Source organism: Macaca thibetana, chromosome 3 (genome assembly GCF_024542745.1).
Source record: "Macaca thibetana thibetana isolate TM-01 chromosome 3, ASM2454274v1, whole genome shotgun sequence".
Lineage (NCBI taxonomy): Eukaryota > Metazoa > Chordata > Mammalia > Primates > Cercopithecidae > Macaca > Macaca thibetana.
In genome coordinates this window covers 150907193-150922140 of record NC_065580.1, presented here as the reverse complement: position 1 = coordinate 150922140, position 14948 = coordinate 150907193, and the positions used below count along the sequence as shown (strand labels likewise).

Genomic DNA, 14948 nt, shown 5'->3' with positions numbered 1-14948 from the left:
TAATTTGAGCTAATAATTTGTTGGTCATAACATCATAGGATAGATAAATCATGATACTACTTTTTTTCCCCAGTCATTCTCTCAATCTTTAATTATTATGTAAAATGCCAAATGTATACTTCTCACCTGTGGGCTAGTAGTTACAGATGTTTTCATCACAGGTTCAATAGCGTGAGAAAGAGACAGTAGAGTCTGAGGAAGATAGAGGGGAAGGGAAGTTAAATCCGTAAATGCTCCTGAGTCTTCAGACAACCATTGCTGAAGCTGATCTTCAAACCTGAAACAATATATAATAAATTCAAAAATATTTGAGCATTAGGAAGTTAACTATTGTTCATTAATCTTCTATATATACTTAAAAACTTTTTAGTCCTTTGCTTTTTTAAAATTTAATTTTTTTTTTTTTTTTGAGATGGAGTCTCACTCTGTTGCCCAGGCTGGAGTGCAGTGGTGTGATCTCAGGTCAGCATAAACTCTGCCCCCCAGGTTCAAGTGATTCTCCTGCCTCAGCCTCCTGAGTAGCAGTAGCTGGGATTACAGCCACGTGCCACCGTGCCCAGCTAATTTTTTGTACTTTTAATAAAGATGGGGTTTCACCATATTGCCCAAGCTGGTCTTGAATTCCTGACCTCAGGTGATCCACCTGCCTCAGCCTCCCAAAGTGCTGGGATTACAGGAGTGAGCCACTGTGCCTGGCCAATTTTTTAATTGTTATTTTTGACAAAGTCTCGTTCTGTTGGCCAGGCTGGAGTGCAGTGTCACAATCTTGGCTCACTGCAACCTTGACCTCCCAAGCTCAAATGATCCTCTCACCTCAGCCTCCCAAGTAGCTGGGACTACAGGCACATGCCACCCAGCTAATTTTTGTATTTTTTTGTAGAAACGGGGTTTTGCTGTATTGTCAGGCTAGTCTACAACTCCTGAACTCAAGTGATCTGCCCACCTCAGCCTCCCAAAGTGCTGGGATTATAGGCAGGAATCACCACACCCAGCCTTAAGCCTTTGCTTTTTACTAAGAATATAACTAAGTTATTACATCAACTAAGAAGCAGAAATGTACTTATTAAAAATTTAATAACTTCCTATAATAAAGCTTAATTTTAAAAAAAAACTAGGCTGGGCTCAATGGCTCACGCCTGTAATCCCAGCACTTCGGGAGGCCAAGGTGGGCAGATCACCTGAGGTCAGGAGTTCAAGACCAGCCTGACCAACATGGTGAAACCCCATCTCTACTAAAAATAAAAAAATTAGCCAGGCATGGTGACCCATGCCTGTAATCCCAGCCACTTGAGAGGCTGAGGCAGGAGAACTGCTTGAACCCGGGAGGCAGAGATTGCAGTAAGCCGAGATCACACCCTCGCACTCCAGCCAGGGCAATGAGCGCAAAACTCCATCTCAAAAAAAACAACAACAACAAACACTTCCCTTTAATTTATAAATCCAATTCCAATTTATATTTAATGAAAAAGGTGGCCGGGCGCGGTGGCTCAAGCCTGTAATCCCAGCACTTTGGGAGGCCGAGACGGGCGGATCACGAGGTCAGGAGATCGAAACCATCCTGGCTAACACGGTGAAACCCCGTCTCTATTAAGAAATACAAAAAAAAAAAACTAGCCGGGCGAGGTGGCGGGCGCCTGTAGTCCCAGCTACTCGGGAGGCTGAGGCCGGAGAATGGCGTGAACCTGGGAGGCGGAGCTTGCAGTGAGCTGAGATCCGGCCACTGCACTCCAGCCTGGGCGACAGAGCGAGACTCCGTCTCAAAAAAAAAAAAAAAAAAAAAGGCCGGGCACGGTGGCTCAAGCCTGTAATCCCAGCACTTTGGGAGGCCGAGGCGGGCGGATCACGAGGTCAGGAGATCGAGACCATCCCTGGCTAACATGGTGAAACCCCGTCTCTACTAAAAATACAAAAAACTAGCCGGGCGTGGTGGCGAGCGCCTATAGTCCCGGCTACTCGGAGGCTGAGGCAGGAGAATGGCGTGAACCCAGGAGGCGGAGCTTGCAGTGAGCCGAGATTGCGCCACTGCACCCCAGCCTGGGCGACACAGCGAGACTCATCTCAAAAAAAAAAAAAAAAAAAAAAAGAAAAAGGTGGCATTAATCCAAAAACAACTGCTTCTATGTGTTACTTAACATTACTTGTAATTGTCTTATTTGGCTTATCTTATTTAATTTACCTTGGTTTTATGCATCTATAATTAATTCTTCTGACGTTTTCCAAATGTGTGGATTGCTGCTTATAGTTTAAAATTTACTCAAGATAATATGCCACTGCCACCTAACGTACTCCAGAGCTGTCTACTTCCATATACCTGTCTTTTCAAGAAAAACAATCTTGGCCAGGTGCAGTGGCTCATGCCTGTAATCCCACCACTCTGGGAGGCCAAGGCAGGTGGATCACCTGAGGTCAGGAGTTCAAGACCAGCCTGGCCAACATGGTGAAACCATGTCTCCACTAAAAATACAAAAATTAGCCAGGCGTGGTGGCAGGCATCTGTAGTCCCAGCTACTTGGGAGGCTGGGGCAGGAGAACTGCTTGAACCTGGGAGGTGGAGGTTGCAGTGAGCCGAGATCATGCCACTGCACTCTAGCCTGGGCAACAGAGCGAGACTCTATCTAATAAAAAGGAAAAAAAAAAATCTTATCCCAAACCACTTAAATTATAGAGATTGATTTTAGAAATCAGACACATTCATTCACCCTTCCAACACATATTCATCAAGCCTCCTCCAGATGCTAGGCATCATTCTAGGTACAAGGAATATTGCACTGAAACAAAAGAGAGGCCCTGCCCTAAGCAATTTATATGTTAGTGAGGAGAGACAGACAAGGACACATAACAAGAGAAACATGGTTTGAAGATGAGAAAGACAAAGCAGAGCCATGGAAACAAGAAGGTCGGGGATGGGCAAGGAGGGCCTAACAGAAGCAGACATTTGAGCAGAGATCTGAAGTGAGTACTAGATCAGCAGTGGGGACGCTGGGGAGAATGGAGGGGGCTGGACAGTCCTAGGCAACAGGAACAGCAAACTCAAAGGCCCAACTGTGAGCTGCCTACCACGTTCAAGGAAGGGGCGGAGGTCAGAGGAAATGGGGGCAAATCACTCAGGGCCCTGGCCACCCCTGTAAAGTTTGCCTTTGAATGAAGGTGAAAGAGGGAAACCACTGAGAGGCTGTGAGCAAGCAAGTGACATGACCTCCATCTTAACTCACTTGAAAGGCACCCACCAGGTCTACCAAGACTAAACTACAGCCTACTGTAATAATCCAGAAGGAAGATGATTGGCTTGAGCCAGGTGGTGGCCAAGGAAGTCATAACAAATGGTCCAATTCTGAATGTATTTTCAATAGAGCCAATAGGATATGTGAATGGGCTGATGTGAGGGGATGATTCCAACACACTTGATCTAGGCAGCTGGAAGGATGGAGCCACCATCAACAGAGGACCACCAAAGGAAGAGGCTGGTTGGAAGAAAGCTGGGAACTGGATTTGGGATATGTTAACTTTGCAGTCGCTACTAGACATCCAATAGATGTCTAATGAAGATTTCAAAGAAGCAGTAGGATGTTCAAGTGTGGAGTTCAGAGGTCTGAGATACAAATTTGGAGCTGTCAGAATAGTGATGTTATTTAAAAATCCATGGAACTGGATGAAATCTCTGAGGAGTAGGTACAGATGATGCACAGGAGAGGTTGAGAGAATGAATCCGGGGGGCAGCTGGGGGATGAGGAGGATCCAGCAGGGCAGGAGGGGGACACGGACATCCTAGGAGCAAGGAGGGGAGGATCAAGTATGGGATGCTACCAGGGACTGGGGTTCATGGTCATGTTCAGCCCTGAGCCAACTGTAGGAGACCGGGAAAGGCTGGAGAAGTGAGTATCACAAGCGTTTTTGAGGAGTTTTACTATTAAGAGGGCAGAAACATGAAGTGGTGGCTAAAGAGGGAAATGGGGCCAAGACAGGGAGGCATGTTTCATGTCTGTGTGCTGCTGATGGGCACCATCTAGTATGGGGAGGGGTGGTAACACAAGAGGGATACTCATTGAATGAATTTCCTTGGGTAGGTGGGAGATGAGATCCCAGCCCAGGGAAGGGCTGACTTTGACTACGAGCTGCATGGTTCCTTTCCAGCAACAAGAGGGGTCAGGATGGGGATATAGGGAGGATGCTGGATGTGGCTGGGAGGGCAGGGAAGGCAGAGGACAACCTGTAGAAGGTCCCTTACTCCTGATTCTACTTCTCAGTAAAATGGTAAACATGGCCATCAAATGAAAGCAAAGGAAAGGTATACATGGGAAGGAGGAAAATGGGCAATGCAGAGGAGGGGCTGCCCCAGCTCCTGCCCATTCAAAGCATGGGATCATCCACCAATGCCTCAGGCTCCCAAGGGCAGGGTTCTTCTGGCCAGCCATACTGTTCAGCACTCACCATCTTTTGAGTAGACTTAACCACATGAATTTCCCACAAAAACTTAACACTGACTTTCAATAATAAATAATAAATAAATAATAAATGAAATTCACTTAAAAACATACTATCTAGGGCACTGCTTCTGTCTTCAAAGAGCTTTTAAATAGTTACAGCACTAAAACTGTTGCTAATAATCCACCTTCCCTTCTCCATCCTGGCTGTCTTACATCAATCAAGCAATAACCAGTCTCCCCTCACAGCATAAAGCAGACTAAACAACACACAGGAATTAGGAGGAAGCGGGCTTCACCTCTTGTTCTCCTCTTTCTCCAGCAGCAGACTGCTCGACAAACACTGCGCCAAGAGCTCCTCAGCAGAAGCTCCTCGCATGAGATCCTCTGTGCGGGGAATCCTCCCCTCTCGGCCACACTCTGTGCTCCTCTTCCAGTTACGGTGCATGTGAAGCAATGGTATGGGAAAATTGTTTGCAGAAGGATGAAAAGGCTTTATTCCCAAACTGTAAGTACATGATTTGAAATGCTTATGGTCAAGAAAATATTTCTACAGCATCATGTAAAGCATGTAGATACATTTGCACATGTGCATTAACATGTAAGAACATGTGCCTCAGACTCATGTGCTCTCCTGGGATAGCTCATGCCGGCCCCATGCCTACTTCCAAGCTTCCATCAAGTCAGGGAGTGGGGCAAAGAGGGAAGGCAGCCCCTGCACTGTAGTGACCCTTATGCACAGAGGCATTGAGACTGCCTGTTCCTCTTGGAAGTCTCTGCTCTCACGAGGCAGCCAGGTTTTTGGAGCTTCTCTGCTTCATGTCTTGCCTCCCACCCTAGGGTTCCAGATTCTGTTTTTCCCTAGTATTGGCAAGGTCCTTATTTTTTATAGATAGCTCTTGGATACATTTGGAAGTAATGTTTACAAATAGTGAGAAAGAGGGCATCTGACATTTTTTTCTAAACACATGCCAATGTTTGTCCTTTCCCCACTAATTTCAATAATTTGGCGTAACACTTTTGTCACGTATTCCAACTCTTTATTCTGATCCATTCATCTACTCTGGCATCCCCTCATGGTTTCAAGTACTGGAGCTTTACTATATGTTTTGGTATCAGGCAAAGCAAACCTTGTTAGTCTTTTTTTTTTTTTTTTTTTTTTTTTTTTGAGACGGCATCTCGCTCTGTCGCCCAGGCTGGAGTGCAGTGGCCGGATCTCAGCTCACTGCAAGCTCCGCCCCCTGCTTGTCATTCTCCTGCCTCAGCCTCCTGAGTAGCTGGGGCTACAAGCGCCCACCACCTTGGCTGGCTAGTTTCTTGGATTTTTTAGTAGAGATGGGGTTTCACCGTGTTAGCCAGGATGGTCTTGATCTCCTGACCTCATGATCTGCCTGTCTTGGCCTCCCAAAGTGCTAGGATTACAGGCTTGAGCCACCGCGCCCGGCCGTCTTATTTAAAACTTGCTCAGCAATTGCTGTATATGTTTTTATCCTGATGAATTTTAGAACTTCTCAGTACCAGAACTGACATCTTCACAGCATTGTATCCTGTCAACAACCTAGTCTGAACCTCAAAGGTTCAGGTTTCCTTTGTACATACAGGCCCCGAGAACTCATATGTTAAGGGTTTATTGTCGTGAATGAGAATTTTTTTTTTTTTTTTTTTTAACATGTTGTGGATCTATCTGATCACCTTACTGAACTCAGAATGGTTCTATGGACTTGACTGTTGATTATCTTGGACTGACAACTGTACTGTCTGGAAATGACAGTTTCCCCTTCCTTTCAGTATTTGTACCTGTCTATCCCACATCCCTTTGCTGGTCAGGATTTCCAGGACAATAGTGAATACTAGCCGGGACAACAGGCTGGTTCTGATTCCACTATTCCTAATATTCTACCAAGAAGCATGTATTTTTTCTATTTTGGTAGTTTTATGTTAGGTAGCCTTATCAAGTTAGGACTTTTTTTTTACCCAAGCTAAAGAAATTACCCAAAATAAAGAAATGTTATCAGGAATGGGTACTAATTTTAAGAAATGTATTTCAACACCTGCTAAAATTACCACTTATTTTTCTATTATGGGAACAAATTACATTAATAGATTTTCACTGTTATTGTTTATCCTGGGAGAAAGCATACTTGTGACTTTTTTAGGTACTGTGCTTTGGAACCAGATTTGGAAGTGAGATGAAATGTCAGCTGTGCTCTCCTGGTTAGGTATGGTTTCAGGGTCAGGTTCGCCTGATAAATGAAGTGAGATGCTTTTAACTTTGCTCTAGAACAGTTTCTACTGCAGGGAATGATCTGTTCCTTGAGGCTTTGTCACAGTCTGTCCACAATGGACTGGATTTGGCATGTAGGATATTAATTTCTATGTACTTTGGAAGAAAAATACAGTTTAGCAAGAAACAGAAACATACTGAACATGAACCTCACCGTCCCTCTCTCAGCTGTAGCTCCTTCTGCGTCTGCAATCTGGCTTGTTCCCACGACAAAGGAACATCATATTTTTTCAAATCGTTTTTAAAAAAATACACACATATCTGACCATCTTCACTCAGTGCCTCTGAGAAAACAATACAAAAACAGATAAAGAGGCCAGCCTGGCCAACATAGCAAGCTCCTGTCTCAAAAAAAAAAAAAAAAAACAAAAACAAAAGCAGGTACAACTATTAGAGCGACAGGTGGCATGTGCTTAAATTCACTGATTTAAGTGCAAGCCCTTTGATTAAAGTCACACAATTATGTGACTTCCACACTTGGGTTAAATAGGCTCCCAGTGTCCATGCATCACTCAAAGTCCAGACAGGCTTACATCCAGACTGGCAGGGCCAGTAATGACTACTCAAAAGCCACAAAATCCTCTCTAAGAGCCACCCTAGGGGGCCTGTTTCAGGGAGGTGAGTTCAGGCTCTACCAGAACCTTCCTAGCTTGTCTCAATGTTTTTAGGTCACTCACTTGAAGAGGGAAGTCCTAAGGAAAGGAAGGATAGGAACCCAAAAGAAAAGCAGCAACATCAAGTAAACATCTTCCTTTGCAGAAACTAGACCAGGAAAGTCTCGTGAGGAGCTGATCCCATCGCACCAAGCTCTAACTACCTGACGTAACAGGAAGCCGGGGGGGCGTCCAGTCTCTCAGCTTGTGGTTGATACACAAGGCGATGAGGTCATCCCATGGGATCTCCATGACCGAGGGGCCTGCCCCATGGACTGGGGAGGGGCTCTTGCTCTTCCACCTACAGTAGGTTCTGCGGAGCAGGTTCTCCACCTGGGACTGGAGGACAGGCTGTGTCTGGCGTGAGCTGGGGATCTGGGAGGCGTACTGGACAACCATGGAGCACACGGGGAGCCAGGGGGCTAGGGGGAAAGTGCCTCATTAGTTACAGGTTTGGCCAAAGGGTGAAAATGTACATGAAAACATTTTTAACTCTACATTTTCTTAGGAGAAGGCAACTAACTGTCAAGTTGAGAAGTCTGCTTTCTAACCATAGCGGAACCACAGTTGTTGAGGGAAGAGCAGCTTATTCCCAGGGTCTAGGTGAGGGATGCAGACAGTCCCCCTTAACAGTGTTGCTAGTAAAGGTCCACCCAGAAGCTCTGACTCTACAGGCCTGTGGTTGTGCCTAGGAAATCTGCATTTTAACAAGCACCCAGATGAATCTGGTATAAGTGGTCTTAGCTTATTTTGGGGAACCCCAACCTAGCCACAGCACTGAGGGCTTGTGCTGAGTGGTTTGCTTCCCTTTGGGTTCTTTCAATAAAGAGCATAAGTTAGACCTACTACAGACCACACCCCACAATTCAGAAGGGCGCCTGAGGCCCAAAGGGGAGTGTCTATGCTAATGCCACAACTTCTGCCAGATAAGCAGCTCATTCCCTTCTGACTGCATGGGAAGGAGCAGCCCCATATGCCATACTGGGCTTGAGCCAGCCAGATGGCCTGTAGGATCTGTGTCAAAACAGCCCAAAGACAGCCAGGAACAGGGGCATAGCCAGAGCCACAGAACAAGGCTTCTTTGACAAAAAACGAACATTAAATCAGCACCGAGTGCCAGGGCCGTGGCTTGGGGACAGGGCTACATGGTCCCCATGCTCTTTGCCCCTGGCTTGTCTGTTCTGAAAACAGGGACCCTGCGGGGCAGGCAGGACAGGATCAGGGTTGGTGTTCCTCCCAGTACCACTTGTCACTTTCCTCCTGAGGCTGAGTGAACCCCCACGGACTGCTCTGCTGGTCAGGAAAGGCTAACAGCCCCCACTCCACAAAACCCAGCTTGTTCTGGCCCGTGAACCCAAAGGAAGGTGCAGGCGAGCACAGCATGGAGACATGCATGTGCCCAGTGGAGGTGGACATGCAGCCCTCACACTGGTGCCCAACACCTGCCAGATGGTTACTACATTGAGAAGGAAGCCTGAGGTTTGGCTGCAGCCACCCACCAGACCTCCCCAGCACGAGCACGCACCCTCCAGGGGAGGAAGGTCCATCTGCGGAAGCTGGAACCCAAGCACAGCCTGCTTCAGCCACGCCAGGTGCTCTGGGGCATTCCAGTGCAGGTGAGGAAGCAGCCGGCTGCCCCCTGCCTCAGCAAACTCAGTGACAGGCCAAGACAGATCACACAGCTGTTCGGACGACACCACGGAAGCCAGGAACTGCAGCACACTGTTAAACAGCTCAATGATGGCGCCAGGCTCCTGCGAAGTGAGACCGCCCAGACGCCTCTCTCTTCTGTCATGGAAAAAGCGGCCACTAAACTCATGGCCAATCCCATCTTCGACGTACTGAATGAGGGTCTGGCAGCAAAGGTCAAGGGAATGGGGGCAGTGGGAAACCAGCCACTGCACCGCTTGCAAAACCTGAGAACAAAGACAGTCAGAAGAGACCTGGTTGAAGAGTTCACACTGTTTTTCAAAAACAGCCTTCTGAAAGGGCTTGATACCCCAAGGTTGCCCACAGCAGGTAACACCAGAGTACTGGGCTCTCAACTGTGGTAGGAAGGGGAACAGAAGTGTCCTATGCAGTTGAGTTAAGCCTTCTAGGGCTCAGGAGACATGTCCAGTAGGGGCACTAAAGAGAGCCCCCAGATCCCATCTGGCCTGAGGAGGAGTGTGACCTGCATGGTTGCCCCGTGGAAGCGCCCACACCCTCAGGAGACTAGCCCTGGATATCCCCTTCACCATGCACAGAAATGGAGTCTTCTCCTTTTTGGAAGGGACTAACAGCTTCACTATGTGCCAAGATGTCTTCACACCCTATAGTTATCTTACTTCCTATAGTTATTTTAATTCCTGGCACCTCTTTCTCTAAATTGTTAGCAAAGACTCCCCCTGCCCTTTTGTTTTTTTTGAAAAGGGAGTCTTTTTTTTTTTTTTTTTTTTTTGAGACAGAGTCTCGCTCTGTCGCCCAGGCTGGAGTGCAGTGGCCGGATCTCGGCTCACTCCCAGGTTCACGCCATTCTCCTGCCTCGGCCTCCCGAGTAGCTGGGACTACAGGCGCCCGCAACCTCGCCCGGCTAGTTTTTTTGTATTTTTTAGTAAAGACAGGGTTTCACCGTGTTAGCCAGGATGGTCTCAATCTCCTGACCTCGTGATCCACCCGTCTTGGCCTCCCAAAGTGCTGGGATTACAGGCTTGAGCCACCGCGCCTGGCCAAGAAGGGGGTCTTGCTATGTTGCTCAGGCTGGTCTCAAACTCCCGGGCTCAAGCAGTCCTCCTGCTTCAGCCTCCCGAGTAGCTGAGATTACAGGTGTGAGGAGCCACCATGCCCAGCTTCAGAATTCCTTTTTAAAGGAAACATCAAATAACATTATTTCTTCACGTATTCAGAGGACAATTACCCTAGAAAAACAATTTCTGGCCGGGCGCGGTGGCTCAAGCCTGTAATCCCAGCACTTTGGGAGGCCGAGACGGGCGGATCACGAGGTCAGGAGATCGAGACCATCCTGGCTAACACGGTGAAACCCCGTCTCTACTAAAAAATACAAAAAACTAGCTGGGCGAGGTGGCGGGCGCCTGTAGTCCCAGCTACTCGGGAGGCTGAGGCAGGAGAATGGCGTAAACCCGGGAGGCGGAGCTTGCAGTGAGCCGAGATCGCGCCACTGCACTCCAGCCTGGGTGACAGAGCCAGACTCCGTCTCAAAAAAAAAAAAAAAAAAAAGAAAAACAATTTCTGTATCTGACCTTCAGATATATGTTCATATTTTAAATTCACAGAAACAAAAACACTAAAAAATTTTACATAAACAATTTAATTTGCAGATAGCAGGACCGTGGATAAATTTTATCTTTTATTTTGATTTCTGCTTATGTTTTAAAAAGTTATCTGTATAAAACATAAAACTGCTGCCAGGCGCAGTGGCACACGACAGTAGTGCCATATACTTGGGAGGCTGAAGTGGGAAGATTGTGTGAGCCCAGTAGTTTGAGGTTGCAGAGAGCTATCATCTTGCCACTAAACTGGGTGACAGAATAAAACCCTGTTTCTTAAGAAAAAAAAAAATGCAAATGCTAATATACGCTCAATTCAAGATACAGCAAAAGGGGAAAAAAAATATCTTGACAGACCGTTAAAAATGATGAAACCTTACCTTAGTTGAACCTTGTAGATCATTAATGGAATCAGGGATCTCAGTAACAGTGTAATCTGAAATCAGCTTAGCTGAAACCAAGTCCTGTAGCATCAGACCTTTAAGAGAGACACAGATGAAGGTCACTCGCATTCTGCTCTTAGCACACCTGCTAATACATCTCACTGTGCTGACCGCACGCAGTCCTGCAGTGGACAGTAACCATAGGGGTTGCTGTCTCAGTGATTCCTGACCCCAAAACTACTGGACCATCCTCAGACCCAGGGCCTCCACCCATTTTTAAACAATGCTGCTTCATAAACGAGACTTCCTTCACAAACCATCTTCCACTTCCTTCTCAACGGCGTCCCCTCCTGGGCTAGGCACAAGAACCACCAGAGGAAGTGCAGGCTGGAAGGGCTTGGCCTGCAGGAGCTGCTTGAGCTGCAGTAAGGCCGACAGCCAGTACACGTCCTCCTCTGCCACGTCCTCACTCTTCATTTTGGGGGGAAGCAGCAGCATGAGCCCACTGGCTCCCAGGAGGTCCTTCTGTGTCTCCACAGCATCGATGGCACCATCACTGAGGGCGCCATGGGCCACCTGCAACAGCATCAAGATCATCAGGAGAGACGCACTATGGGACGCATCAGCAGTGATTGGTCTACCCCGGAGCAAGTGCAGCCGAAGCTCTCCATGCACTAAATATTGACTGTACTCCAGACAGGCCTCCAAGGGCACGGCTGGGCATACCCTGTAGTTATCTTACTTCCTGTAGTTATTTTAATTCCTGACCCGTTTCCCTAAATCCAACGGTTAGCAAAGACTCCCCCCAACCTTTTTTTTTTTTTTTTTCTTGAGAAGGGGTCTTGTTATGTTGCCCAGGCTGGTCTTGAACTCCTGGGCTCAAGCAGTCCTCCTGGTTCAGCCTCCTGAGTAGCTGAGATTACAGGTGTGTGGAGCCACCATGCCCAGCTTCAGAATCCCTTTTTAAAGGAAATGTCAAATAACATTGTTTCTTCATATATTCAGAGGACAATCACACTAGAAAAATAATTTCTATATCTGCCCTTCAGATATAAGACGAGTTTATATTTTATTTATTTTATTTTACTTTTTATTTTTTGAGATGGAGTCTCGCTCTGTCACCCAGGCTGGTTTGCAGTGGCACGATCTCAGCTCCCTGCAACCTCCACCTCCTGGGTTCAAGCAATTCTCCTGCCTCACCCTCCCTAGTAGCTGAGATTACAGGGGCCCACTACCACGCCCAGCTAATTTTTGTATTGTTAATGGAGACGGGGTTTCACCATGTTGGCCTGGCTGGTCTCGAACTCCTGACCTCAAGTGATCAGCCTGCCTCAGCCTCCCCAAGTGCTGGGATTACAGGCGTGAGCCACCGCACCCACCCCATGTTCATATTTTAAATTCACAGCAACAAAAATGAGAATTAATGCAACAGAATTAGTGCAAGAAACAGCCAGGTCAACAGGTAATTTAGCCCCCAGCTACAATTGTGTTTGACCATATTACTATAATTTTAATTAACCTTAAACAGGTATAAAAACAGTTAAAGCTAGGCACAGTGGCTCATGACTGTAATCCCAGCACCTGGGGAGGCCAAGGCAGGAGAACTGTTTAAGGCCAAGAGCCAAGAATTCAAGACCAACCTAGGCAACATAGCAGGATCCCATTTCTACAAAAATAAACAAAAATATAAGCCCATAATAATAGAAAGAGGGAAGGCACGCCAGCAGCAGATGAGGGATTCTGATACATTTCTAGAAAGCAGCAAATAGATGTGACCAATCCCTGTGTTAGGGAAGCAGAGGATGCCATACCTAAAGGCTGCAGGTGTCAGTGTGTAAGGAGTCAGGTTGACTAAGCCTGCAAAAGCCCTGTATACCCAGGCCCTGAAGACACCAGGAGCCAAAGGTGAAGTTCAGAGCCTGGCCCTATTGGCACCCACCACTGCAGGCAACCTCTATGCACAACCAGTCCCCCTGGGCCCCTGAACAGGAGTCCTGAGAGGACCCAGATGTAGGGCCATGGTCAGGCACAGTGGAAGAGACTCAGCACCAAACCACTCCTGACCCTACCCTGAGAATACCAGCAGCTTCCCAGAAAGCAGATGGCACAAGTCCTTTCCAGAAAAACTGAACAGTCTAGGGAACAGACATCCAGATCCAGACATTTGGGAGTCCCTCCAAAAAGGCTGGCTTGCCATTTAGCTACCTTCCACCCCGCCCCAAACACAGAACTTCTTGGCTAGCCTTTTAGGGCCTCACTCAGATATAGACAGACAGCCTTGGGTAAGGCATATGAAGAGGGGCTCCAACATAAAAGAGAGAAACTGGAATAACAAAGAGGAAAAAAAAAGAGGAACCAGGTAATACATGAACCAAAGAAAACTTAGACCCCAAAAACCCTAATTTCCTTGGGAAGATAAAATGATGCATCCGAAAAATAAGATGCTATGAAAAAGTCATAAGAATAAAGAGGAAATAAGTAATACACATGGAATAAAAAATTCAGTAGGACAATAGGAAAATAAAGTCAAGGAAATCTTTTAGATCACAGTAGGAAGAGATGAGATTGAAAATAGAACAGAAAGGGTAAGAAACTCAGAGGATCAATTGAGGTCTAACATCTATCTAATAGAAGCTCAAGAGAGAACAGAAACAAGACAGAGTGTCATAAAGACATGAAAATGTCCCAGAAGTGAAACAGGAGTCTCTAGCCTGAAAGAACCTGCTAAGCCCTGCACAGTGAGTTAAGGTAGTCCAGTGCCAGGCATAACAAAGTGAATCTTCAGGACGCCATGAACAGAGAGAAAAGCCTTCCATAGAGCAACAAAACCAGGCCACACAGAAAGGAACAGGAAGAGTACAGCAACAGTGGATGCTAGGTGACAGTGGAACAAAACTGGAAGGAAAATAATTTTATTTTTTTAATTGAGACGGGGTCTCCCTCTGTCATCAACGCTGGAGTGCAATAGCGCGATCATGGCTCACTGCAGCCTCGAACTCCCAGGTTCAAGCAATCTTCCCACCTCAGCTTCCCAAGCTACTAGAACTACAGGTACACACCACCATGCCCAGCTAATTTTTGTATTTTTTATAGGCAGGGTTTCACCGTGTTGCCCAGGCTGGTCTCGAACTTCTGCACTCACAACAATCCGCTCTCGGCCTCCCAAAGTGCTGGGATTACAGGCATAAGCCACTATGCGTGGCCAGGAAAATAATTTTCTACCTATAATTCTACAAATGTAGCTAAACTATGAAGCAAATGTCAAAATAAATGCATTTTCTTTTTATTTCCCCCAGCCTAAGGCATTTTGTGAATAAAATCATTTTCATAATGGAAAATACTCAGAAAATTCCCCTCCCATGACATATACCATCCAACAAGGGGCTGAACCAAGAAAAAATTACTGCAGCAGCTGCTGCTAATGGCAACACTGAGCAAGCACCTGGCCTGTGCCAGACACTGTCCTATGCAGTCTGCGTGTGCACTGACTTTATCCGCAAGAGCCAGATGAGCATCTCCACCAGACAGCACCTGCACAGGCTTGGGTAGTTTATTTTACCATTTCTGAGTAAAACAGGAATAAGAAGTAACAGTACCCACACACAGGTGGCAGAGACACTAGGGAACTTGCCCAAGGTCACAGAGCTTCCAGGTGGAGGAACAGGGACATGTGCTCATAATGACGGCACTAACGCACATGCTGCCTGGAGACCAGCCCACAGATCAGGGTTCCCAACAGAGGGAACATGGATCAGGTGAAGTGATAGAACATTTGGAAAACTACTGAGATATATACAACCCCCCAGTAAAAATGAAAGAGATGAAGAGAACTATATGAAAGAGATGAAGAGAACTATGTTAAGTAAGACAATAAGGCAACTCTGTTTCTTGCAGGAAAAAAATAATTGTGGTTATAGAACACTACTGGTTCTGAGGTAAAC

General features: G+C 46.6%; 1 protein-coding gene across 3 annotated transcripts in view; it reads right to left on the bottom strand.

The window, feature by feature from the left end:
• MCM3AP (minichromosome maintenance complex component 3 associated protein) overlaps nt 1–14948 on the bottom strand; it is a 53520-nt gene that overhangs the window by 1910 nt on the left and 36662 nt on the right. For all 3 annotated transcript variants that reach the window (XM_050784320.1, XM_050784321.1, XM_050784319.1), the window contains exons 22-28: nt 11325–11583; nt 11005–11102; nt 8884–9274; nt 7523–7780; nt 6860–6989; nt 4721–4927; nt 127–277 (exon numbers count right to left, since the gene is read on the bottom strand). In XM_050784320.1, coding sequence (XP_050640277.1) covers nt 127–277; nt 4721–4927; nt 6860–6989; nt 7523–7780; nt 8884–9274; nt 11005–11102; nt 11325–11583 — 1494 coding nt within the window. The remainder of the gene's footprint in view (nt 1–126; nt 278–4720; nt 4928–6859; nt 6990–7522; nt 7781–8883; nt 9275–11004; nt 11103–11324; nt 11584–14948) is intronic.